Source organism: Ictidomys tridecemlineatus, chromosome 4 (genome assembly GCF_052094955.1).
Source record: "Ictidomys tridecemlineatus isolate mIctTri1 chromosome 4, mIctTri1.hap1, whole genome shotgun sequence".
Taxonomy (NCBI): Eukaryota; Metazoa; Chordata; class Mammalia; order Rodentia; family Sciuridae; genus Ictidomys; species Ictidomys tridecemlineatus.
In genome coordinates, this window is record NC_135480.1 from 197,275,273 (window position 1) to 197,301,877 (window position 26,605).

The following is a 26,605-nucleotide window of genomic DNA, read 5'->3' on the forward strand; positions in this document are numbered from 1 at the left end:
CTGAGGCTCAGTGGAGTAAACTAACTTGCCCCCACATACAGCTAGTAGGTTCTGATCACCGGAAACTTGTGTTGCTTACTATGTGTCAGAGACTCTTCTGAGCGCTCTACTTATTTAACTCATTTCACCCCATGAGGCAGTTACTAGGATTAGCACCATTTTGGAAATGATGAAAGTAAGATACAGAGATGTTAAGCTACTTGTCAAACTGCAGGCTCTGGGATTCAAACCCAGCTGTGAAGGGGCGGGCTCAGAGCTGGTTCAGAGTAGACATTTCAAGATTCCCTGATCTTCCATCTTAGCTCAGACAGGGGCCTAGAGTCTGCATATTTAACAAGCCTCCCTCACCCCCAGATGATTTTCTGGGTTGTTCTTGACCATGTTTTGAGGCATGTTCCAGAAAGTAGGACCCAACCAGGGCTCAGATTTGGTTTTTCAGTCCTGAAAGGCACAGGTCCCTGATGGAAATGTGAGGTCCAGGCGGTCCTGTTTACTACCTTGTGCAAGTCCCCAGGCCACCCGCCCCCGCACTTGACAGGCCCAGCCAGGTTCTCAGCAGGGTGCTCTCATCAATTATAGATTCCCAAGGAGCAGGGCTTGTTACGCAAGACTTGTCCCTGTGACCGCCTCTTCCTGGGAGTCAGTTCTGACCTCCTAGTGTGAGAAGGGGCAGGTAAGAGACCGACCTGCTAGGAGTAGCTGGCCTGGGGCCCTCTTGTTCTGTGACCCCTGCAAATCTTAAAAGTCATTGCACACTGCAAGGTGGTAATCCCTCACCTTTCCATCCTGCTTGGCCCCTGCCTTTCCGTTTTCTGACAGAAGGGGGGACCCCCCTGGGGCTGAGTTATTTGAAACCCTTTGTTCAAACCCATCCTGGGCCTGGCAGAGTCCTCAGAGCCCTTGGACCAGGAAACACTATTGAAAACTCAGAGAATCATTGGAAACGTTGTCTTCTCCCATTTACTGTAAAAGGAACTTTGAATTTAGAGGGTAGAGGGGACCAACCCTGATCAAAAAAAAATTTTTAGTTTTATAAACAGTTCAATGTTTTTTTTTTTCATGTAAATGTCTATTGCTTTTCCCCTTCTTATTATAAGAGTAATGCAAGTTTACTGTAAAATATCAAACGATACAGATGTACTTAGGTTTTAGACAGCAGAAGTCCCCCAAGAGTCTGTCCTTGTAGATACATCCCAAGTGCTGGTTCAGTTTTTGCTCTCTCTCCATGAACATATTTGTTTCATTGCTTCAATTTGGAAAGTGGCTTTTTAAACAATTTATCTTATTGGATTTCAAATTATTTGATGCCAATCTCTTCCCACCTAATGATTAGACTTTTGAAAGCAATCTAAAGATTATAGTAAAAAAAATAGCAACAATCTCCAAAAAATTCCTGCCTTCCTCCAGCATTTGGAAATCCACTGATGTTTTCTCAGAGCATTTATTTATGTATTTATTTATTTTAACTTATCTTGCCAAATCTAATTTCCTAGATCAGTAAGATTAAAGGAGTTAATAGGAAACTCATGGCTACAATCATGAGAAATCAAGTAGTGTTTTATTTTATAAAGTTTATACAGAGAAGTCCTCAGAATTGAGATTAATTATATAAAGTAAACTTTTTCCTTTTTTTTAAAAAAAAAGTTGTGTTTTTTTTTTCTCGACAGCCCCCTCCCCTGCCCAAACCCCCAGGGACACTCTACCACTGAGCTACATCCCCAATCCTTTTTTTTAATTTTATTTTTTATTTTGATACAGGGTTTTGCTAAGTTGCTGAGACTGGCCCCAAACTTCTTACTATCCTCCTGCCTCAGCCTCCCAGGTAGCTGGGATCACAGGCAAGAGCCACTGTACCTGACTAGTGTTTTCTATTTTTTCATAACAAAAACAAAAAGTCATGCTGAGTCAAGTTAAGAATTTTAGGGATGTATTTTTTAAAAAGCGACTGGGTTTCCTTTGCTCTTGTCTCCTCATAACCATGTCTCTGAAGGACCAGTAGAAACAGTTGGTGGGTCCTTCTTGTACATTTTGGGAAAAGCCATTCAGAGTCACTCTCCCTTGATGACCAGCTGAGTGGAGCCGCAGGTCAGGGCTGATCGGACAGATCATGGGCCCTGTCCATGGAAGGGAGAACAGGGAGGTGAAACCCAGCACTGCTGCCAACTAGCCGGAACCCTGGCACATTGGATCGTGAATCTCCCACAGCCTTCTTTTCTTTGCTGGTGACATGGGGTGACACAAGCCCCTACCTCGTGGGCCTGTTGTGAGGATTGCATCGCGTGTGTGGAAGGCAGGCCCAGCCCGGGTGGAGCACAGTAGGTGTGGGCCATGTGTCCTCCTCCCTGACTTCTCCTCACCTGCTCCCAGCCAGCTCTCAGAACTTTCCTGCCGCTGCCTCCCCTCCATCAGTCCCCACCAATGTCCTTCTCACTCTGTACTGCTCACAGATCCCAAGCATCAGTGCCACCCAGTGCCTGAGACCCCTTAGACCCAGCCTGCATCCTGGAACCCCGTCTTGTTTCTTCTGATAACAAGGAAGGTGACTGGTTGTTGGTTGCTACTTAGTTGTGGGTAGAAAAGTCAAGAGTGGAGGCTCTGAGCCTCCCCTGCGCTGCACACCAAAGTCATTCACAGAGTGGCACCCACAGCTCCCTTGAGGGTGCAAAGGCAGAGTCAGCTCCAAAGGCTTGGCAGCTCCACGGAGCCCAGGGAATAAGGAAAGGCTCTGTGCTGATCCCAAGAAGGGACACCAGGGGGCGTTCTGGCTCCTGGCATCAGGAAAAGACTTTCTACTTGAAAAATGACTCTGAGTGGGGCTTGTTCCTCCCTCTCATCTGGGTGACTCCAGCGACCTTTGTTTGCTGTAGGAAGCCTGATGTTGGGGGAAGAACGTGGGTGTCACATGCTGGGTTTGAATCCCAGCTCTACCATCTGCAGCTGTGAGATCTGGGGCGAGTCCTCACTCTGCTTCTGTCTCTGTGAGATGGGGATAATGATACCTCCCTCACAGACGATGCCTGCAAAATGCTCGGCACAGTGGGCATTATCATGTCACAATATTATATGTCGATTGCTGTGATTGGCATGACAGAGGCATGATTCAAATGGCTCCCTTTGCCTCTTTGCCCTGAGCAAATGCGGCTTGCATCAAACTTCACACATCCCTGGAGAGAGAGGTGGGCAGAGAGGGACCTGGCTAGGGTGGCTGCATCTCCAGTCTTTTTCCAGCATTTGCAGGGTGGAAGCCCTTCTGCTTCTACCCTCCTGGAGTGTGGAGTAGGGAGAAGTATCAAAGTGGGAGTGGGAGGCAAAATTTCCAGTCTTGACTGCCACGGGCTTGCTGAGCACTTATAAGTAAGTCACTCTACTTTTCTGGGCTTCAGCTCACCATGGATAAAATGGGACACTGGGTTAGGACCTTTCTAGCTCTGATCTTGACAACTGTGGCCGATGGGAAGAAATCCCAGCCAGTTTTTCTTGGCTTTCTGCTGAGCCAGGGGCATTAGGGACTAGAGCAGGGAAGCCCCCTGAAGGCCCTCCCTGCTCCAGGACTTGGTGATGGCTGCAGAGGGTGGGTGAAACCCTGAGGCTTACCCCAGCTGCCCAGCACTGTCCTGGCAGGGTAATTGTCTCTTACCCACAGCTGACTCCTAAGGCTCAATTGGTGGCACTTGCTGTATTAGCCCAGGAGGAAACAGGCAGATGGCATGGGTGCGGCCAGTCCCAAAGACCTTCCCAGGAATCCTTGAAGGGTGGGAAGGATTTATAGTGCATTAGCCCTTCCCAGAGTGGGTTTTGCAGAGCTCTTGAGCTGGAGGCAGGAAGTGGTAGAGACAGGTGGTTCTTGAGGAATGCTGTGTGAGGCCAGGGAATGCTGTTTAAAGAGGTGGCCAGCAGTGCCCCCACGGGATTTGCCAGAGCCTCATCTGTGCTCATGTGTGTCGGGTAAGGATCAGCAGCGGGGAGTAAGGATCATCCCCTACACTTTCTGATCATGGAACCCCTTCCTTGCAGACCATCCTGGGGGAGTTGGGTGTCATAGAACATTCCCTGGGAAATGCTGGTTTTGAGAAAGGAATGTTTTCAACTTTTTGATTTAGGGAAGTGGCTCCAGGGATCTTTTTAGTGGAGTGACTGTGAGATTCAGTGGGACACAGTGTGTAGGGAATTTAATCCTTCTAGCTTCGTGGCCTTGGACAAATTTTGTTCCTTTTTCTAAAAGTCGGTTTCCATCTCTGAAATGGGCATAAGAATGTCCCAGTCTCAAGTGGTAGTGGATGTGAAAGTCCTGCGTTGACTGGTTGTCACTGTGATGCTGTAAGGCCACTGGTCACAGGCAGTTTCCTTCACCGCGATTCTATGCCCTTGCTGCTGGCTTCCCTGAACCCTGACCCTGGACTCACGCTGCCTCCTTCACCCAACAGAAAGGTGGTGTGGCATCAGGATTCAAGCATGTGGTACCCAATGAAGTGGTGGTGCAGAGACTCTTCCAAGTCAAAGGACGGCGTGTGGTTCGTGCCACCGAGGTGCCTGTGTCCTGGGACAGCTTCAACAATGGTGACTGCTTCATCTTGGATCTGGGCAACGTGAGTTCTGCCTGACCCTTCCCCAGAGGCTACTGACACCAGGGAGCAGGATACACTCATAAACAGGGGCATAGACTTGGACAGGGCAAACCAAGGGAACCAGCAGGGGTTCCCTGTGGGCCAGTCAGATGTGTCCAGCATGCACAGATTCCTACACATGTAGACTCAAGCCCATCATGTGCATGTGCACAGACCTGAGTACACCTTGTATGCACAGTGTACTTGGGATTTGATTGACGCCTAGATTCCCTGACACTTTCATTTATATCTCTTGTTTACCTTCCTCCCAACACATACTAGGGAGTGAACCCAAGGGTTTATTTATTTATTTATTTTGGTACTGAGGATTGAACCCAGAAGTGCTTAATCACTGAGCCATGTCCCCTTTATATTTTTTATTTTGAGTCAGGATCACACTAAGTTGTTCAGGCCTTGCTAAGTTGCTGAGACTGGCCTTGAACTTGCAAATCCTTCCTGCTGCCTCAGCCTCCCAAGTCCCTGGAATTCCAAGTGTGTTTCACCATGCCTGGCTAACCCAGGGTTTCTTTAGCACTGATTTATATCTCCAACCCTTGTAAATTTTCACTTCTGGAACAGAGTCTCACTAAGTTACTGGGGCTGACCCTAAACTTGCCATCCTCCTGCCTCAGTTTCCTGTACCTTTCTACACAGAGACACACACTTATAAGTACATGGCCAACATGGACAAAAATTATCAACTCTTGCCCACCAGATGTGGACATCTGCACCACAACAAATATCCTCATGCGTAGACCTGGGCCCACACATATATGTCATACACATGGTTGCACGTGTACATCATACATGACAATGCACTTCCCTAGACGACCCTATAAATGGATGATATAAATTTGTACCTACTTGTCTCACAGATCCATGTGAGAACAAATCTGCAAATGGACCCACAGGACATTCTACCCCTAGACTCATGTGTGTATATGCCCATGGTCAAAGCCCCTCCCTGAGTTAGCATGGACTTTTTAATCAAAGAGAGTAGACACACAGAAAAGTATATGAGTCCTCAGTGCCCAGCTCTGTGGATTTCACAGCATGAACACACCCGCGTAACACCAGATCAAGAAACTAGCTCACTGGGCCTTCAAGGCCTCTTTTGCCATCTTCCAGTCCCTTTACCCACAAAAATAATCCTCATCCAGAACTCTCTTAAAAGCATAGATTAGTTTCACCTGTTTCTGAACTATATGTGCCTAAAACCTCACTCTTTTAGGGCTTAATTCTTTGGCTTAACATTGCATTTCTGAGATTCACCTGTCTGTTTCATTTTGTAATTCAGTTATTCTTCTCGCTATATAAGATTCACTTTCATGGTGTCCCACAGTTTATTTATTTTTTATGTTGTTGATGGGTAAATTTGGGGTAGTTTCTGGTTTAAGCTACTCTGAACATCCTTTCCCATGTCTTTTGGTGGACATGTGGGTACATTTCTGTCAGATATGATCCTAGGAGGTTTGCTGGCTCATAGGGTGTAGGTATAGTGAGCTTTGGTAGCTATGGCCACATGGTTTTCCAAAGCGCCTGTACCAGTTTGTATTCCCATCAGCAAGTGTCTTAGTTCATTTTTTGTTGCTGTAACAGAATATCTGAATCTGGGTAAATTTATAAAAAAAGAAAAAGAAGTTAATTTTGACTCACAGTGCTGGAGCCTGAGAAGTCCAAGATCTGGTGGCTGCATGCAGTGAGGGCCTTGTGCTGCTTTGTAACATGGCAGAAGCAGGAAGGGCAAGCAGGAGCATGTACAAGAGGCAAGACACGAGGAGTGGCCTTGCTTTAAAACAAGCTGCTTTCCAAAGAATGAATGCATTCCCACAGAAAGAAATGAACCCTTATAATGACTTAGTTGCCTCTTAAAGGCTTCTTCCCAATACCGCCACAGTGGCATGAGTTTTAGAGACAAAGCATTTAAACTGGAGCAGCAAGCAAACATTTTTTTGTTCATAATCTATAATGGCATAACCGTGATGTGGTTATATCTGTGAAGTCACATCCCCTGGAGTGTAAGCTTCACACTGATTGCACTTGGATAATGCACATGTGTGCATTCTGCCAGCCTTGCCTGGGCAAGCGCAGAACAAGATGGGCTTATGCACACCCCACAGCCTCCTCCTTGCCGTGTCACCAGGCAGGGCTTATATAAAGTCTGGGGCGCTGACTTCCTGGGATCTCTTTCTTACAGAACATCTACCAGTGGTGTGGTTCCAACAGCAACCGCTATGAGAAGCTGAAGGCCACACAGGTGTCCAAGGGTATCCGTGACAATGAGCGAAGTGGCCGTGCCCGAGTGCATGTATCCGAGGAAGGTGCCGAGCCCGAGGCCATGCTCCAGGTACCCATGGGAAGTGGGTGGGGTGGACAGGGTAGGCTGCTCTGGATCTGGTTCATGCATTAGGCAATCGGAGGGGAATGTGAGGAAACCCTGTTCCCCACGCCTCCTCCTTAAGGCCTTTTGTTTATCCACCAGGCCAGAACACTTCAGGGAGTGGGGAGGATCGGCTTCCCTGGCAACTTCCAGACCTCCTGAGAATTGCACAGATGTGGTGCATGCTGGGAGTGTGAGCCACACCCTCCAGTGAGAGGGCCAAGTCCTCCAAAGGAGTAGGGGAGGAAAGTCTACCAGCATCCCCTGGGGTCAGCTGAGACAACCAAGACCCAGTCCCTAATTTCCTCCTTTGGCAGTTCCTGATAGATTAGGGCTTGTTTAGTTCATAACATGATGGGATCACCAGTCATTGTTTTGAGACTTGTCGAGAGAGGCAAAGTTCACCACCCCCTACTTGCCTCCTACTTGCCTGAGAACATCCAGTTCCAGTTTTTGGAAAGAGCAGAGGGTTGACTATATGGAGAAGGGGAGCTTGGACATCAGCCATAGTTTTGGAGGGACAGTAGCTGTTGCTGTTAAGACTGGACACACCCAGAATGGAGGAGTGAACAGAGGTTCTGAAGTGAACAGGGATCAAGGTTCCAATTCTGACTTAGCCACCTCGTAGCTGTGTGGACTAGTGACTTCATCTCTCTGGACCTCAGTTTCCCCTTCTGTGAGCGGAGAGTGATACCCTGTGTCTCCTGGCATGCCGTCTCTTAAAGCCGGAGGTGTTCAGAGCTGCAGCCAGCTCTAAGAGAAGGCAGATGACCTGTCTGAAAAGGGCTGTCTTGGAAGAAGGGGGACGAGCGGTGTGTATGTGTGTGTGGGGGGCTTTTGACAAGTAGATCCAGCAGGAGGCCTGTGAACAGATGCAGGATGTTAAGGGAGATGGGCTCCACCTGGAGGGTCACCGTGGGTGCCTGTGTGGTACCTGCCTGCCAGGGGAGCTCTCTCAGGATCCCTCCCTCATGGCCACCCTTCCTCTCCATCTCCTGTAGGTGCTGGGCCCCAAGCCAGCTCTGCCCGGAGGTACTGAGGACACAGCCAAGGAGGATGCTGCCAACCGCAAGCTGGCCAAGCTCTACAAGGTGAGCTCCTGGGCATGGTGTCAGGACCAGGTGCCAAGAGACCTGGCTGTCCCCAGCTCCTCTGCTGTAGGACCTTAAGCAAGGCAGAGCCCCTGATGCAGGGAGTGGGCTCTGCTTTCTGTGTTTCCGGTGGATGCTCATGTATTTCCCTGTTTTCCCCGAACATCAGTCAGTAGACCTGGCAGAGCAGTAAAGGAAAAAGAAAAAGGAGACCCACAGTGCTCAGAGGTGGCGGGCAGAAGCAATGGGTGTTGATCATCCATGCTCCGTGTGTGTGCTTGGGTATCCTCTAGCTGACGCTCACATGCTCTGCTCACCTCTCTGTCCCCTCAGGTCTCCAACGGAGCAGGCAGCATGACGGTCTCCCTCGTGGCTGATGAGAACCCCTTCGCCCAGGGGGCCCTGAGGTCAGAGGACTGCTTCATCCTGGACCACGGCAGGGATGGGAAAATCTTTGTCTGGAAAGGTACAGGGGGCAGGGCCAAGGTCTCACCTGGTTTCTAGGAATTGGTCTCCTGTGACTGTCATGATTCTGAGAGGTCTGAGATGTTGAGGGGATCCCTCTGGGTTCTCCCCACATTCTCTAAGGGTAGTCACAGGGAGGATGACAAAGGGAGGAAGGCAGTGGGTGGACAGAGAGCCACAGTGCTTGTGGCTGTCATTGTTAATACTCTCTGGGGCCCTGGGGCCTGGGCTAGCTGACCTTGGTCTTGACCTTGGCAATGGGAAGTCTGGGCACTAACTGGCAAGGAGCTTTCAGAGTTGAAAACTTGAGACCAGAGAGTGGGACAGATTCCTCGCTGTAGAGGGAGGCTGCAGTGTGGAGTGCAAGGAGTCTGAGTCATGGGAATCCCATTTGCTGAGTGGTCTTGGCTAAATCATGGCGCCTCTCTAAGATCCTAATATTCTCATATGTAAAGGGCAACAATAATGACATTGGTTGCATGAAGTGTGGTCTGGATTGAATGAAGTAATCCATGTAGAGTTGGGAGCACAAAATATGTGCTCAGTAAACAGACCCACAGTGTTTTTATGGTTGCTGCTGTTGACCAAGGTCCCAGCTGGACACCCAGGAGCTCCAGGGGCCGTCATCCTCGGGGAGGGGGATGTATCTCTGGTCTTGGCTGTCCACAGACTAAAAAGAGTTTGGCCTCCAATGCTCCATTTCCCTGGACCATTGGACATTAGGCTGCAGCAGAACCCCAGGCCCCAACCCTCTATTGCCTTTTCTGGCTGCCAACAGGCAAACAGGCCAACACAGAGGAGAGGAAGGCTGCCCTGAAAACGGCCTCCGACTTCATCTCCAAGATGCAATACCCCAAGCAGACCCAGGTGAGCCTTGGGGGTCCGAGAGGGGTGGGTCCAGTTTGGGGGATATGTGCTGAGGGGCGATGTCTCACCCTCCATATGGCCTGGGTATCTGAGGACCCCTGCTGGCACCCAGCCACATCCTCCTTCTCCCCCTTCCCTTCCCAGGTTTCAGTCCTTCCCGAAGGTGGCGAGACCCCGCTATTCAAGCAGTTCTTCAAGAACTGGCGTGACCCAGACCAGACCGATGGCCCAGGCTTGGCCTATCTCTCCAGCCACATTGCCAACGTGGAGCGCGTACCCTTCGACGCTGCCACACTGCACACCTCCACTGCCATGGCCGCCCAGCACGCCATGGATGACGATGGCACCGGCCAGAAACAGGTGCCATTGGGGGGTGGGGCGGCTGGGGTGGCCTGCACAGGGATAAGGACACTTAGGTTGGTATCAGAGCAGGAGTAGGAGTTTGCCATGGAGAGAAGGGGCGGAGTGATGGGCATTGCGCGCAGGACTTCCTGTTTGGGGAAAAGGCTGCTCTGGAGAGGCCAGGGCTGACGGCAGCCTATGGGAGGTGCTGTGACGGCAGGCTGCTGGACTTGATCCTGGACCCGATGGGATTTTCTTTTTTGCAAAAGCAGACTTATGATATGCTCAGTTCTGTGCTCTAGAAACTCACTGTGCAAGTGGTTAGGAAGTGGGTGAATGGAGATAGAGAGCCTGTGGGGATGCCGTTGTAAGAATTTAGGGGAGAGAAGGTGATGCCCTTGAGACTCGGGAGGTCACGGTGAGGATGGAGAGGTGGGGGTGAGGCAGAGTCCACTTCAGGGCAACGTGGGCTGCATTCCTATGGCAGGAATAACAAGGTGTCCATTTTGATATGATTCTTTTGATTGGTTTCTCGTTGGTGGTGTTATTCATTCACTGCTGCACTGGGTTGGGGAGGATGTAATGAAAATATATTCAGGGCAGGGCAGTGTAGAAGGAGCCTGGCAGCCTAGCTGTGACCTGGACCAAGGTATTTAACCTCTTGGAACCTCACTTTTGCCTGTAAAATGGGGTTAATCCTGCTCCATTACTTTCAAGAATTTCCAAGATCCTGAGACTGTGGGGCAGTTTCCCAGGAATTGGAAGAACTTGGTGTCTCTGTACCACCAGGTGGCACTGCAGGGCCTCCTGACCACTTAGAAGTGCTGCAGAGACCTGCCAGCAGGGGTCTTTCTTAGGCCACTTAGTGATGGCCCTGTCTCTGGAGGTGACCTGTAAAATCCGGGGTATTCAATAATGTTACAGAGAACGGTAACATTAGTAATATAATAATAGTTATATTCATAAGAGCGGCTGCCATCTACAGAGCAGTGAGCTGGTGCTGGCATCCTGTTGGACTTCCATGAACGAACTCTGGGACTTCACAATGCTTCCGAGAAGCTACTGTGATTATCCCCGTTTTTCAGATGAGAAAACTGAGATTCAGAGAGGTTTACAAGTTGTCCAAAGTCACAGGACCTGTAAAGAGTGGAGCCTGATCCTGGGTCTGGGCCTGGCTCTTAACCCCCACTGAGCTACATTCCACAGGAGCTGCCCTGACGGTCCTTCCCAGGGGAAGGTCCAGGATGGGCTGGGGGTATGGTTTGAAGATCCAGAGTCTCATCCCTGCCTCTTGGAGGCTCTTGTGCTTTGGGCAAATTATTTAACTTCATCCTGAGTCCAAGTCGTGTTACCTGGGGAAAGCTTGTCCTGTGTCCTCCCATGCCGTGGTTTCCAGGTGGCCTGCTTTGGGGTAGAGGTGCTGCATGGTGTCTGACCCCAGCTTTGCCCCGACAGATCTGGAGAATCGAAGGCTCCAACAAAGTGCCTGTGGATCCTGCCACGTACGGGCAGTTCTACGGAGGTGACAGCTACATCATTCTGTACAACTATCGCCACGGTGGCCGCCAGGGACAGATCATCTACACCTGGTGAGGGCCTGGGGCCATCTGCTGTGTTGGGGGGAGTAGGAGGCACTTGCTGGGCCTTGGGCGTGGCAGCAACGGGAGGAGAGTGAGTAGGATGGAGGGAAGTCTGGGGTGTGTGGGCCTGAGGTGGGACAGCCATGCCCTGCTAGGAGAGCCCACAGTGCTACCTATTTCTCCAAACAACATCGAACTCACTCTTATCAAAAGATGACATCGTCAGCAATGCGGTTAACAGGTGGAAACAAACAAATCCTACTTCTCCCACAGTCCAGGCCAAGCACCGAGCACGCTCGTGCTGACCCTTCCGTACATTTCTATACCCATAAATACGTACAATTATTATAAACATATCAACTAAAAATAACTAACTAAACCATTATTTTAAAGTAGAGGGCACACTCATGTTGATCTGTTACTGAACTCAGTTCCTGGACCCAGAGTTGGAGGAGGATTGCTGAATCCAGAAAGAACTGCAGTGCAGCTCAGGCTGCGTTGAGGGACTTGGGCTGGACCAGCAGGTGGTCGCAGCACTGATAGGGAGAGTGTCCGGCTAGATCCAGCGAAAAAACAGTCAGAAACTTCTGCCCAAGGCAGAAGGGAGACTGCACATGGGGAAAAGTGATCCCAGGCTGACTGGCGCAAAGAGCACAGGGGACGCGTTTCCTGGCACCTCTGGGGTAGGCAGGCACTCGGTCTCTAGGTGTCATCAGCTGCACCAGCGCCCTTCCTCCTGCCTCCTCAGGCGTCCCGTGTCTCATTTCCATCTTGAGTCTCCACCCAGGATGGGCCTTCTACTCTGCTAATAAGGTGAAAGCAGCTGTGGGTTTCTTGGGTGACTGCCGCATCCTGCATTTGCCCCTAGTCACCTGGAGTTGCCTTTCTCATCAGGGAAAGTCTCCAAGGTCGTTATTTTCAGAATAGTGCAGACCCTGCCCTGGCTGGCTGGAGCTGGCGTTTCTGCTGACCACAGTCTCAGGAGGCTGAGCTGCCTTTCCGGGCCACTGTCCCCCGGTGAGGTGTCTCACCCTCTTGGCCTTGCAGACTGGCACACCGCTAACTCCTCTTGTGGCTGTCAGACCCCGAAGACTGAGAGCTGGTCCTGCTGTCTCATTTCCCTTGACAGGTGTTTATCTTAAGGGATCCTATTTTCACACACCCTTCTGTATTCAGCTACCAAATCAAAATGATAAAAAGGTATTATTGAGAAATCTCACTCACACCTTCTCTACCCCATGCACCAGAACACATCCTGTAGGAGTCACCACTTTCAGTAATTTCTGGCATATTCTTCCAGTTATTCTTTATGCAAATGTAAACAAATATAACTTTATATTCCTAATTTCCTTCCTCACACAGAGCGTACTGTGTATATTGTTCTGCACTTTGCTTTTTGGACTCAGTTCTTCCTGGAGAGGAGTCAACGTCATTGCGCAGCTTCCTTTTCTTGGGGTGGCGGTGCTGTGGCTGATTGAACCTGCTTCCTGCTGAGCCAGAGTTGGGTTGCTTCCAGTCGTTAGCTATGACAAGCATCTCTGAGATTAGTAATCTTAAACAAACATGATGTGGAATGTGTAGAGAAGTCCCTCTAGAGCGAGTTCCCAGAAAGGGGGTTCTGGGTCGAAGAGCCAGTGCACCTGTCACTTTGATAGATGGCGGCCAATTTCCCTGGAGAGTATTTGTGACGTTTTGTATTCCCACCAGCAACATGTGACAGGCCCTGTTTCCCTGTATCCACACCCCTGGACTGTGCTGTTAAACTTTTAGATGTTTTATCAACCCGATAGTTTATAACTTGACGTCTCAGTGTGCTTTACATTTGTGTTTTGAGGCTGAGATGTGGCTCAGGGGTAGAGCACTTGCCTGGTATGTGCAAGGTCCTGGGCCCCATCCCCAGGACCAAAAAACAAAACAAAACCCCCCAAATAACCAAAAAAACAAAAGCAAAACAATACTAAGAAAGATTTTTAAAAATTGTGTTTTGCTTTGTATATGGTCTCAGACTTTTTATTTGATTATTGGCTTTTGTATTTTCTTCTTATTAAAACTTCTTATTCTGAAACAATTTTAGGCTTCAGGGAATTTGCAAAAAATCTTAGACAGTTCTTGTACACCCAGGACCCAGGTTCCCCTGCGGTCACATCTTAGGTTACCCTCATTCAGGAACCTACCATTGTTACAATGGCTCGTGTTGTCTGTGGGCTTTCCTGGAATTCCCCCAGTTTTCCCACTCATGTCCTTTCCCGTGGACCCAGATCTAACCCGGGAACCCACATGGCATTTACTCCTCGTCTCAGACTCCTGGACCCTGTGGCACTTTCTCCCTCTTTCCTTTTCTTTTTATAACCTTGACGTTTTAGAGGAGTGTCGGGCAGTTAGCTTGTAGAATGGATCTCAGTTTTTGACAGCTTCACCCTTTTTTAAAAGCTGCTTAAAAATTTTTAAAATAGAGATACTACGTGCACATGGTGTAAAGTCTTAAGAAAGCCCTTTTAAAATAATTGGCCGTGGCAGCACACTGATTTGTCAGATTTTGCTTATTCAGATAGTAGACGTTGGTAATGGGTCATTTAGGCAGCACAGGAAGGGGTGGGATAGAAAGCCCAGCCACCCCTAACTGTTCCCTCTCTGGACAGTCACCGATCTGTGCAGACCTCTCTGCCTGTGTCCACATGAGGCTAAATCCACTGATGTCTTTTCCCACAACCGGGCTCAAGTCCGCTTGCTATTCTCCGACCTGCCTTTCCACACAGAGAAATGTCCTGGGCCACTTTACTGGATCTCAGATTTGTGTCTCAGAGCACCCTCTCCTGTGGCTGTCCAGCACAGGATGACCCAGCCAAGCCCCCGTGGGGCAGGCACATTGAGGAGAGGGAAGCCAATCTGTTGTACTCAGATCTGGGTAAGACCAGTGTTGAGCCAAGAGCTGGCCGTGTTGGTTTGGCTCCTGGCTCTGGTTTCTCTCTAGAGAGATCCTTGCTTCCTCTAGCTTGGTTCCGTCACTTGCAGCGTGGAGCTCTGTGGGTTTCTCAGGCCCAGGACTCTGTGCAAACCTCAGTGCCGAGTCTCACTTCCTTTTCCAGGCAGGGCGCCCAGTCTACCCAGGATGAGGTTGCTGCGTCTGCTATCCTCTCTGCTCAGCTGGATGAGGAACTGGGAGGAACCCCTGTCCAGGTGAGCCAACCCACTGCCTCTCTGGGCTGTGGCCTGAACCTTGTCCATCTGGTCGCTTAGCCTCTCTGTGCCTCTATGTTCTCCAAATAGGGGTGATAATGGTACCCACCTCACAGAATTCCTCTGGTTGAGGAGTAAGAGTTAACATTTGTAAAGCAGTTACAATCACGCCAGACATGCAGGGCTCCTCCTGTGTACATGTGTGGTAAGTATAAGGACATAAATGCCCCCAAAGATCTAATTAGATTTGAGAAGCCATTCTCCTGCTCTCAGGAAGGAACTCTTCAGGTGGGGCCTAACAGACAAGTGGGAGTTGGCCAGGCCAGGAGGAGTGAAGGGAAGTGCATTCCAGGTGGAGGGAGGAACATATGCAAAGGCCCAGAGATGGAGACAGCAGTTGGTGTGAGGGTGACATGACTTGAGGTTGGAGGGGTGGTCAGAGGGACTGGACCACATGGAGGCCACAGTGATGGATGCTGACCTTGACCCAGAGAACAGTGGGGAGTTGCTGAATGGTGAAGGTCACCTTGGGTGAAGGGATTTCTGGTTAAAAGGTCACCCTGGCTGCTGACTGAGCCCTGGAAGGCCGCAGAGCCAGGGTGTCAGGGGATTGTGGGGAAAGCAGACAAGAGTTCCACCTCCATCCTGCCCTTGGGGAGGGTGGGGCTCTGCATGTGGATCAGTGGTCAGCTTCCTTCCTGATGACTGTGACAGTCTGAGTTCCAGACAGTGAGAGGGTCACTGTCTTTGCTCATTCATCCCGACAACAGCCTTGGCAGTAGCTCTGGGACCCACTCAGAGAGGAAGAAGCTGAGAGGTTGAGGCGGGGCCAAGTGCCCCCATCAGGTGGCTCTGAGACATGAGCTCCAGCCCAGCCAGGGCAGGTGGCTGCCCCGATGTAGTGGGCAGAGACCATGCCTGGGCTGAAAGTGAGGGAGGTGCTCAGGCAGAAGCGGATGTGACACATCTTGGTGTAACTCTTGCTCCTGTCCCTCCACCACCGAGCCCCGCATGCAAGAGGGGTCTCTCCAGATCTGGAAGTCCTCTGTTGCACCGGCTTGGTGTCTGGAACTGACGTCACCATTCTGGAAGAATGTCCACCACCACTCCTTAACTTCCATTTAAGGGAATATCTGCAAACATGGGCTTCCCTGGTTCTTGGACTAGACTCAGGGTCAGTGAGGCAAGTCCTCATGGGGGTAGAGAGGGGGAGCAGCCAAGGCAGTGCCCAGAGGACCTCAGGAAATAGCATTGTTTCCAGCCTTCCTGGAACCCCAGTTTCCCTGCGCAGCTCCTGTGTGCAGCAGGGTCACGTTCAGACACTGTGTGATGGCCTTGTTTGGGGGGGGTGCAGTGCCACACAGAAGGACTGATCAACACCCCCCTTTCCCCACTTGCTCTCCTGTCTCCCTCTAGAGCCGTGTGGTCCAGGGCAAGGAGCCTGCTCATCTCATGAGCTTGTTTGGCGGGAAGCCCATGATCATCTACAAGGGCGGTACCTCCCGCGAAGGTGGGCAGACTGCCCCTGCCAGTACCCGCCTCTTCCAGGTCCGGTCCAGCAGCTCTGGAGCCACTCGGGCTGTTGAGGTAATGCCCAGGTCCTGGATCCCAGAGGGATTCCCTGGAACCTGCCAGGCTTGATGGGCAGATCCACAGGCCCAGGAGTAGGTGGGGATGGGTGAGGGGCTACGCATGTTCTACCTTCCTACACTGGCAGCAGGACTGTCTTAGATGTCCCCCTGTTTCAAGGATGCCCAGGGTCTTTGCACATCCTCCATAACACAGCTCCTTGCCTGCACCACCCGGACACAGTTCTTCCCATTCTAATTGCACTGCCCTTTCATGGTGGGAGCCACAGACCCAGATATAACTCTCCAAGATGGTCTGAGTCCTGGAGAAGAAGGGTGAACCTCTGTTAATGGAGCCTGGAATTCTAGAATCATCTTGGCTCATCACTGTGCATTAGAGACTCATGGGAGTCAGCTGCACCCCTCAGTTTCCAAAGTCTGTGCACTCAGCTATGCTAGGGTGTGTTTTCCCAAGTCCCCACTTGGGCACTGGCTGGTCCCAATGCAGGGTCTCCTGGGCTGTGAGGAGGGACCTGAGGCTTTGTATCTGGTTCCTGACAAAGTGAGCGCTTTCCTCACAGGTAATGCCCAAGGCTGGTGCTCTGAACTCCAACGATGCCTTTGTCCTGAAAACCCCCTCAGCTGCCTACCTGTGGGTGGGTGCAGGAGCCAGTGACGCCGAGAAGACGGGGGCCCAGGAGCTGCTGAAGGTGCTGCAGGCCCAGGCTGTGCAGGTGGCAGAAGGCAGTGAGCCAGGTAGGAGCCGGCAGGCTCTGCAGCTGTCAGCTTTCCCTCCTTCCTTCTGCTCAGGGCTCCATCTTCCCACCTGTCCCCAGTGCCTGTCCCCAGCATGTGTTAAAGAGAAGTGATTGGATTAAAATGGGGCCAGTGGTCAAGGAGAGGGTGGTCTCCAGGAGTTGGACAGGAGAGTGCAGCAGGGGCAGGGGCAGTCTGGGAAGGATGCTGGAGGAGGTGGTCACTTGCCAGGAAGCCACCAGGGCTGATGGCATGAGGGCAGTCACGCCATCAGGCTGCTTCTCTTGCTGAATTCAGATCAGGAGCATCTTCCCTTTTCTGGGAATGAGGAACCAAACTTTGGTTTATATTTAATTTTAATGAGTTCAAACATCAGCATGCTCATGTGGGCAGCCCAGGCAGAGACAGAGCAGGTGCAGTGGGAAGAATATGGAGATTGAGATCAGAAAGGATTTGCGTCCTGGCCTTACTGATTACCAGCTCTGTGCCTTGGCTGAATTGCTTAACCTCTCCGAGCCTCAACTGCCTCATTGATAAGTGGTGACAGTTATCCCCGTCCCGTGTGCTGTCGTGCTGGCGGTGCCTCTGCCGAGGGTACCCTCTGTAGGCCTCCCTTCCATCATCTTCAGACTCCCCAGGGCCCCTCCCCTTGGCCCCCTGGGATTTGAAGGTGGAGTTGGGGTGCAGAGCAGTTGGTTGGGCTCTGGTAGGGCTTGCCACCCAGTCTAGTGTGACAGTGGCATCCCTCAGCAACCACTGTGGCCTCCCCTCATAGACGGCTTCTGGGAGGCCCTGGGCGGAAAGGCTGCCTACCGCACATCCCCACGGCTGAAGGACAAGAAGGTGGATGCCCACCCTCCTCGCCTCTTTGCCTGCTCCAACAAGATTGGCCGCTTCGTGGTGAGCCTCTGCAGAAATGGGTCCCAGGGGGCCAGGGGCCCCCAGGGGCAGGAGAAAGGATCCCCTGCCTGGGAGGCAGCCCTGCAGCTCCCTCCTGGGGGAAGGGAAGGGTGCTGATGCCCTTCCACCATGAACCTCCTTCTGTCTTCCCCAGATCGAAGAGGTTCCCGGCGAACTCATGCAGGAAGATCTGGCTACCGATGACGTCATGCTCCTGGACACCTGGGACCAGGTGAGTGAGAAGCAAGGTGAAGGCCAGAGGGAGGGGGAGAGGCTGGACCTCTAGCTCTAGGAGCAGTGGCCAGGTGACCTGCAAACTGGCAGCACCAGGTGTTCTCAGGAAAGTCCCCCAGTGCGGCAGGCCGCTTCCCCTCCAAGCCTCTGCTTCATCTTCCATAAATGGGAGTGAGGGTTCCTACCTTGGGGACGCAGTGCACCACGTCCGTGCAGATAGTGAGCGCTCACCTAAACCTGTTGGTAAAGAAGGCTGAGCTCCTGTGTCACCTGGGGATGGGGGCAGGATTGGAAGTGCCCCTCTTTCTGTTTCAGAGGGCTCTGGGCTCTGCTTCTTCTTACAGGGGGACTGTTTTGCTGGACTCATTTGGGAAAGTACTGTTCGTTCATTCATTTAACCAGAATCCATTGAGCGTGCCTGCTTTGTGCCTGGTGCTCTCTGTTTTGGATGGTGGGAATAGAGGGATGAATGGAGTCCTTGTCCTCCCAGGGCTCATTCTCAGGGTGGGTGTTGGGTCACCCCTCCCATCAGATTGCCTTCTCCCAGAGTCCTCGGGGTTGTAGAATAGATGGCCACTGGGGCATGAGCCTCCCCATCCCTGCAACAGGGCTGCTTCTTGGGCTCCTAGCTGGAAGATCAGCACCAACATGTCATTGATTGATCCATGAGCTACTTAGTCAGTTTGTCCATCTGTTTATTGGTCCACTCAGCCAGCACCACCATCTTCCAGGCAAATGCTGAGTGCTGGGAATCCTCTGATGAGCCAAGCAAATACAGTACCTGCCTTGGAGGGGCTTCCAGTTTAGGAGGCAACACACTGATAAATAAAGAGCCATCGAGTCAGGCATCTTATTGTCCAGGGCCATTCAAGGCAGATGCTCTTGAAAGCAATGTTAGAAATGCATAAAAACAGATGACATAAAAATAAGCTGAATAGACTTTTATGTGAAATAGAACTTTTCGTAAGGCTCAAGCGGTGGTAGTGGTGGTGAGCTGTTTTTATCCCAAGTCTTAGACCCATGTTGACCCAGACAGAGCTGGGCATGTAGGAGACTTTCAATATATACATGTGTTGGATGAATAAATGAATAAGAATGTGTTACTCATTTGTTCAACAAATAAATCCCTTTAAATGGATTGTTCATGAACTTTTTGAGAGGTGTCTCCAACTCCATATCTGATGGCACCTGGTCAGGTGGGGGTGGGGAGACGGGAAGGAGTGGTGGAGCCTGAGGCAAATTGCATCTGCCCAGCTTCATCCAAGTGAGAGTGGACACCCAGGGCGGCTGGATCCTCTAATTTCTTAAGAGAAGTTGGAAATCTAAACTTCTATGTCATCATTGGTTCCTGAATTTGTGGAAGAAGATATTACATATGGCGGGTGGGCAAACACATTTGTAGGTGACCACTTTGTGACCTCTGTTCCATATCCTTCCGGCTCTGGGCTCTGCCTTGTCCAGTACCTGGCGCCTCCCCATTCCTCCTCCAGCAGGGAATTTGGTCAGCGCCCCTCATGTACTTTTCATTTCATACCTCCAGGTCTTTGTCTGGGTTGGAAAGGATTCCCAAGAAGAGGAAAAGACGGAAGCCTTGGCATCTGGTGAGGATGTCTGTGTGATCTTTGGCTGTGGGGTTGCGGGCACAGCTTAGGACCCTGGTCTGGAAGTTAGCGTCACGGGTTGAGCACTTCCTCCTTCACAGTCAGTCCCTTGTAATCCCTGCCTGGGGTGGTGTATTAGTCAGCTCTCTGTTACTATTAGAAACACCTGAGACAGTCATTTTATAAAGAGAAAAAGGTTTATTTTGGCTCACGGTTTTGGAGGTTTCAGTCCACTGGCAGTCAACCCAGTGGCTTTTGGGCCTGTGACGAGGCAGCATGTTGGTAGAGCAAAGCCATCCGCCTCAGGTTGTGACTCAGAAAAAGAGGAGGCAGCAAAGTCCACTGTCCTCTTCAAGGGCACAAGTCCAGTGATCAGAAGACCTCCCCAAAGGCCCCATGACCACCCACTCCTTCCAATAGTGCCCAGCTAGGGACCAGGCATTGCATAGGCTTGTGGAGGGCATCCAGAAGCCTATTATATAGCAGGCAGTGAAAAAAAAACACGTGGGTTGCTTTAGGAAGCCTCAGGGGAAGGAAGGGCCAGAGGAGAAGCTGCACCCAGGGTCCAGGAAGTCTGAAAGCTGAACTCAACCGGGGTCTGATGTAGGAGAGCAAATCCCTAGTAGTTTCATGGAGCTGATTTCGGAACTGGGAACGTAAATGCAGGTTCTTTAATGTCTTCCAAAGGACCTATCCAAGGAAGGGCTGAGAGTTTTGTGGCAGCTCATGTCCTGAAGCAGCCTCTCCCTGGTGGGGGAGGCACTAAAAATTCTTGGGGGTTCTTTTTCCCACATGTGTGTCTACAGCTAAGCGGTACATCGAGACGGACCCTGCTAATCGGGACAGGCGGACCCCCATCGTTGTTGTGAAGCAAGGCTTCGAGCCCCCCTCCTTTGTGGGCTGGTTCCTCGGCTGGGATGACGACTACTGGTCTGTGGACCCCTTGGACAGGGCCCTGGCTGAGCTGGCTGCCTGAGGAGCAACAAGACCCACCGGGGTCACTATTCAGTGCCTTTTAGAACTGTCTGTCTCCCAAAGTGATCTTCCGGCGAGCCAGACGTGTGTGAGTGTGGGGTTTTTTGTTTTGTTTTGTTTTCTTTCTTTTTTTTTTTTTTTTTTTTTTTACAGTAGACAAAAACAGCCCTGCAAAATCTCAGGGTTCTTGCAGAATTTCCTCAAATATCTGCGCTTTGAAAATTAAATTCAATAAAAGCTTTTTGAAGTGTGTTAACTTAGCATGCCTTACCTGTTCTCCTCGTGCAACAGCCCTGCACACCTGATAGCAATAGTGTCTTCCTGCCTGTGTCCCTCGTAATTCGGAGAAATGCACAGAGAGGCACCTTGCATGTGCTTGGGAACCAGTAGATGAGCTACATGCACCCTGGGTGCTAATCCTGGTCCTCCAAGAAGCAGATGCTGATCTGAGATGAGATGAGCTCAGACTGTACTGGGGGAAATGCCACGCAGGAAGACTGGGAGGGCCATCAGACCCGGATGCAAGTATGACCTAGGTGGAGAAGGAGAGCAGGCCAGGGCAGAAGCATCCTTCCTGATGTCAGGAAGGTTGAGCAAAGCTTTCAAGCAGTCCTGAGCCACAGTCCTATTTTTGTTGTTTTTGGTTGTAGCTAACTATATGTAGCAAAATATATATCCCTTCAGCCATTTCTAAGTGTACAGTTCAGTGATATTATCCACTATGTAACTCAGAGTAGCTATCACACTATCTTTTTCATACCCAAATCTTTTTCATAATCCTCAATATACGTAATGTAACTTGCACATTAATCAAATGATAATTCTTCATCCGCCCCCCCACCCCCGCAACCTCATGAAATCTCTGTCCTACATTGTCTCTGAAGTTGCCCACTCTGTGTGGAGTTGCGATAGCTGTTGTCTGTGTTGGACTTGTTTCATTTAGAATAGCATTTTCAAAATTCATCTGTGTTGGAGCATGTAACAGCATTTCATTCCTTTATCTGGCAGGATAATATTCCATTGTATGTATACGCCACATCTTGTTTATTCACACATCCACTAACGGACACATGGGTTGCGTCCACACTTTGGCTGTTGTGTTAATGCTGTTGTGAACCTAAGTGTACAAATATCGGTTTCATTCAAAGTGTTGTGGGCCAGAGTCAAAGTCAGCCAAGGAAGGAGTTGCATGTCTCTCACAAGCAGGTGTGTCTTATGTCCCCACTGAGTTCTGTCATCAAGGGGCATGGCCTTGAGGCAGCTGTGGGGTAGCCTAAAGCCAGCAGTTGGGGGAGGGGCCCTTAGTTACATTCCCTCATAGAAACTGGGCAAGGTGCATCATCATAGCTGTCACACCCTGTGACATCTTTCTGGATCTTTCTCTCTATTGCTGGTTCCCACAGGTACATTCTGCTGTCCCAGAGCTGTTTGTAGAAATCTCCGCTGCTGCAGCTACCATCCTAAGAGCTGTCCCTGGTTGTGCCCAAGTTTACAGGCTTTGGGACGTGGGGGAGGGATTCCTCAGTGCCCCCGTGTGATCTCTTGGGTTTGAATCTCTGTTCATGCTCAGGGTGTCAGAAGTCCCTCTTAAACATTTTCATGAACTGCTTCAAAATCTTTTCCCTGTGGACGTTGCAAACCAGTCCAAGGAACCTGCTGGAGGGCAGAGCCCATTCCCTCTCCTCCTTCATCTGGATTCTTCTCACCAAGTTTCCCCCTCTTGTTCCATGCTACTCCCTGCACCCTGTCCCAATCCAAGTTATGAGTGAAGCTCTTTTTTTTTTTTTTTTTTTTTTTTGTGGAACTGTAGAAGAACAGACACCAGTGTGAGGGTGATGTGATGGGAAGAGAGAGAGAGAGTGTGTGTTTACACTGTTGTTTCCAAAGCTGGTTGGGCCCTGATATTATCCAGGGAGCTTTTTAAAAGCATGAGTTCCCATGAGCCTTACCTCCTGAGATTCCGATTCATCACAGAAATGACGAGGGTAGTGGAGAAGGAATTTTCCGGGTGAAACATGGGGGATTGGTAAGTCCTCTCGGGCAGAGGGTGCAGCAGGGACACCAGCAGGAAGCCAGGAAGGAGAATGGTGTGCTCAGGGGCAGACAGCGGATGTGGCTGGATAGAAGCTGGGTGGTGCCAGGCTTTGGAGGTGAGCCACTTGTGGGCAGGGCCCTGGAGTGCCACATGGATGGGTTTGGACTTGATCCCATGATGTCTGCTGCCCGCAAAAAGTTGCTTTCAAGTGGTCAAAGCAAGCAATCAACTTAACACTTGGAACACAATCAGCAATTACCAGCTGAAGCTTGTAGGGATTCCCTAGAGGCAGGTGGACACCTGTTGGAGAAAGCCAGTTTACTTCCTGGGAATTCATGGGAGGTTACTGGAGGTGGACCTTCCTGGCAGTTCTTTTGGTTTACATGGTGGTGCAGGATGTGGCTGTGACTTCTAGGGAGAACTGTGCAATGCGCTGAGAGAGGAAACTGCCTGGGGCCACTGGATTGCTCTGACTTCCTAGTTTTCCTTCAAGGGCAAAAGAATGAAGTCAGTAACAGTTTCACTTCAGCCATATATTTTCTCTTCCTAACACTTTCAGATTTTGCTGTCCTACAACTGAGATTTCACCATCACTTTAGACTGTCCCACAACTGAGAAGCCACAGTGAAACTAGAACTAGATGCCAAAGTGGCATCTCTTAGAGATAGGCCAGGATCTTGAAGGATCCTGGGTGGGATCTTGGGCAATTCAGTTCAACAGATAACTCACTTTGTACTTATTTTGTGCAAGCCATTAGAAATTAATTAAAAATTCTCCTCTGAGCTGGGGGTGTAGATCAGTGATAGATTCATATTTAGCAGCATGAGGTTTCAATCCTTAGCATCAAAAAAAAATTCTTTTCTGAACTTCCAATTCTCCATTTGCAAAATGGTAATGTTGTATTCATCTGTTACCTCCTGAGAGGCGATATACTATTGTGGGCAATAGCTGGGCTTGGCATCAGGGTTCCAATTCCAGCTCCACCACTTCTTAGCAATGTGGTCTTAAGCTCTTCCGTTTCCTTAGATGCAAAATGGGAATGAGTCACTGAGAATTTTTATAAAGATACAGGAGGCAACACTTGACACAATCTATGACCAGAGTAAGTGTTCAAAAATGAAAAATTTAAAGTGTTGTCCATGGTATACATTTATGGAGGTAAAGGCCCTGGGTGCTGTGGGCCAAATAGGATGTATTAGGCTGAGAGCAATGGGAACCAACTCAAACCAAATCAAACCCTGATCACACCGCAGTGCTCACACATATGACAGTCCAGGGTTTAGGGGGCCTTTGTGGTTGACTCAAACCAAAGAATCCTGTTGATTCTCCTGGCTCTGCCCTCCCCAGTCTGGTAGTGAAATATCTGGCTCTGCACACATGCATGACAATGCCCAGAGGAAAAGCGAAAGGATGTTTCTAGAATTTTTCCAAGAAAGGGAAGAAGAAGAAACCCCTCCCAAATTCACAAAACTCCATATTGGGTCACATGGCCTAATGTAGGCCAGGTGTGAGGAGTTATCCATGGGCTAAATCATCCCAGCTGCTGGGGGTGACTCCTCTTCTGAGGTAAGAGCTCTAAGGGGGCGAGGGGACAACTAAACAAAGTCGTGGCTCCCAGGAAGGAGGAAGAGGTAAGTGAGTGCTGGGTAGACAACTATTTTAGTGGAGACATTTTGGATCCTGATGCTGAAAATAAAGAATATTATTGGTAGTGAATCCTTATAATCTCGTGGCATCTTGTAATTTTCAGGGGGCTTAATTTATAGCCATTTTTTTTTTCTCTAGGAATGTTTTGGGAAACTTCCTAGCTACTATGGTTACTAAACCTCTAGAACTTTCTAAAAAAAACTTTTTAAGATGCTGGAGGTCTAACTCAGGGGCCTCAAGCATGCTGGGCAAGCATTCCACACTGAGCTAAGTCCCCACCCCCAACACCTCGGTTTTAACAGCGGTTTCAGTGTCTTCTCTTCTGGCTGTGGAGTAGTTTGAAAAGGGCTGAATGTTATTAACAAGTCCAATTCCTTTCTTAGCATGATCTGAGGCTGGATCTGCTGTGGACCTGCTGTTATCAGCATCATTGTATGAGATGGTCACAAATCACCTCAGCGAATCCAGGGGTTTCCCATGGCCTGGTCAATGCACTCAAATGGGATCATGCAGAAAGCTTGGCAATCTATTCATAGGGTTCCTTTAGCCTTCTTGGTTTCGGTGAAGTAAGAGCAATTCAGTTAGCTGTATAGATTTGAAGTTAGGACCTTAGAGATGATCTAGTCCAGTGGTACCAAAGTCTTTGAGTAGATATTGGTCAGTGTTCCCCATTAAGTGTACAAATTTGAATGTGCATTCTCTGCATGCACTTTCCAAAGATGAAGCTCTGCAACTTTCAACAGATTCTTTTGTGTGTGTGTGTGTGTGTGTGTGGTGCTGGGGATTGAACCCACCCATGGCCTTATGCAAGTAAGGCAAGCAGTCTACAAACTGAGCTATGTCCCCAGCCCGTCCAACACATTGTTTAAAGGTCTGAGACCCCAACAGGTGGGCTGCAGTCTCCTTTTACAGGTGAGGAAAATGAGGCCGAGAAGGGATGACTCCTCTCGGGTCACATTGCAAGCTGTATCGGATAGTTAATAAACCATGCCAGAATTCTGAGGTGTCTCCATGATTTGAAAAATATGATTCAAATTTTATATTTCAAGTGGTAATAAGAATCACTGATACTTAGAAGCAAAACAGAGAAATGAGTTGAGTACAGAGGCTGATTTAAGATTATAACTCTTGCATAACTCTGACTTACTTTACAGGGTTATAAATATGCATTTAAGAATTTAACCTGGTAAAAGGTAATTTAAATCTTTTGCTAGAATATAGTTTCCTTTGAAAAAAGGGGCTTGCTGCTAAGAAGAAGTTTGAAAACCATTGATGAGTAGGAAGGACTCCAAGTTCACTCTTAACTATCTGACCTCGGGAGGACCTGGTGCCATGGGCATCACAAGATATAATATACTGCCAAGGGCTGCATGAGCTCAAAGTCCACAGAACCCTGATTTCCTTCCACTCAGGCCAGTGATTTGTTAACACACTCTGGTTATAAACACCCACTCAACTACCCTCATTTGTACTGAACTTTGGCTAGATCAGATGACCCCAAAGTAAAGTTTAAGGCTTGCTTAGGCATAACAGTTTTGAAAAACTTGTGATCTACATAAAAAACAACCAATGGTATAATGCATGTAAAAGGGATGGAGGTAAGCAGCGAGGATATGTTAAGACACCTTAGGAGGTTCTGGCATTGAAGAGATCTTGGTTTGAATGCCAGCTCTGTTCCTTACCACCCATGTGACTTTGGCTAAGTTTTTACTTTTGAACCTCAATGTCCTCATCTACAAAGTGGGGATAACAAAGTATTTCATGAAACTGTTTTGAGAACATACGTACAAATATTTGACAAGGCCAGGTGATTGGTGTTTGGTGCTGTACAAATGGAGGTCACCATTCACTCACGACAGTTCTTCAAAGGTCAGATGTTGCAAGTGAAACTCATTGGTTTTATGTCATTATTATTATTATTATTATTTTTGGTACTGGGAATTGAACTCAGGGACACTCAACCACGAACCACATCCCCAACCCTATTTTTGTAATTTTATTCAGAGACAGGGTCTCATTGAGTTGCTAAGTGCCTCACCATTGCTGGGGCTGGCTTTGAACTCACGATCCTCGTGACTCAGCCTCCCAAGATGCTGGGATTACAGGCCTGTGCCTGGTTTATGTCATTATTTTAAGTAGAAGTAGGTCTGTGTGATTATCTGAGTGACAGTAAGAAGTGGGTTCCTGTCCCACTTGGAAGAAGGCAAGGGGAGATGAAGCTGGACGAGGCGCTGTGGGGGTTATGTGGTTCTCAAACTCCTCAGGGAGAGTGTGGCCAAGGCAGACAGTCAGCTCCTGGGAGATCTGATGGGACACTTCTGAAAAATGAAATACACATATACTAAGTAGGCGTGGAAATAGACTCTCACCCAGAGAAAACGAG

General features: G+C 49.5%; 1 protein-coding gene across 5 annotated transcripts in view; it reads left to right on the forward strand.

Annotated features, from left to right (window-relative positions):
• Positions 1-20,796, forward strand: part of Gsn (gelsolin) — a 53,087-nt gene extending 32,291 nt beyond the window's left edge. For all 5 annotated transcript variants that reach the window (XM_005320916.5, XM_040286240.2, XM_078048115.1 and 2 more), the window contains 14 exons: positions 4,425-4,586; positions 6,802-6,951; positions 7,986-8,075; positions 8,409-8,541; positions 9,319-9,407; positions 9,552-9,767; positions 11,205-11,338; positions 14,416-14,506; positions 15,923-16,093; positions 16,656-16,830; positions 17,606-17,730; positions 17,885-17,962; positions 19,505-19,565; positions 20,372-20,796. In XM_005320916.5, the coding sequence (XP_005320973.2) occupies positions 4,425-4,586; positions 6,802-6,951; positions 7,986-8,075; positions 8,409-8,541; positions 9,319-9,407; positions 9,552-9,767; positions 11,205-11,338; positions 14,416-14,506; positions 15,923-16,093; positions 16,656-16,830; positions 17,606-17,730; positions 17,885-17,962; positions 19,505-19,565; positions 20,372-20,541 (1,845 nt within the window). In that variant the 3' untranslated portion in view covers positions 20,542-20,796. The remainder of the gene's footprint in view (positions 1-4,424; positions 4,587-6,801; positions 6,952-7,985; positions 8,076-8,408; positions 8,542-9,318; positions 9,408-9,551; positions 9,768-11,204; positions 11,339-14,415; positions 14,507-15,922; positions 16,094-16,655; positions 16,831-17,605; positions 17,731-17,884; positions 17,963-19,504; positions 19,566-20,371) is intronic.
• The last annotated feature ends 5,809 nt before the right edge of the window (positions 20,797-26,605 follow it).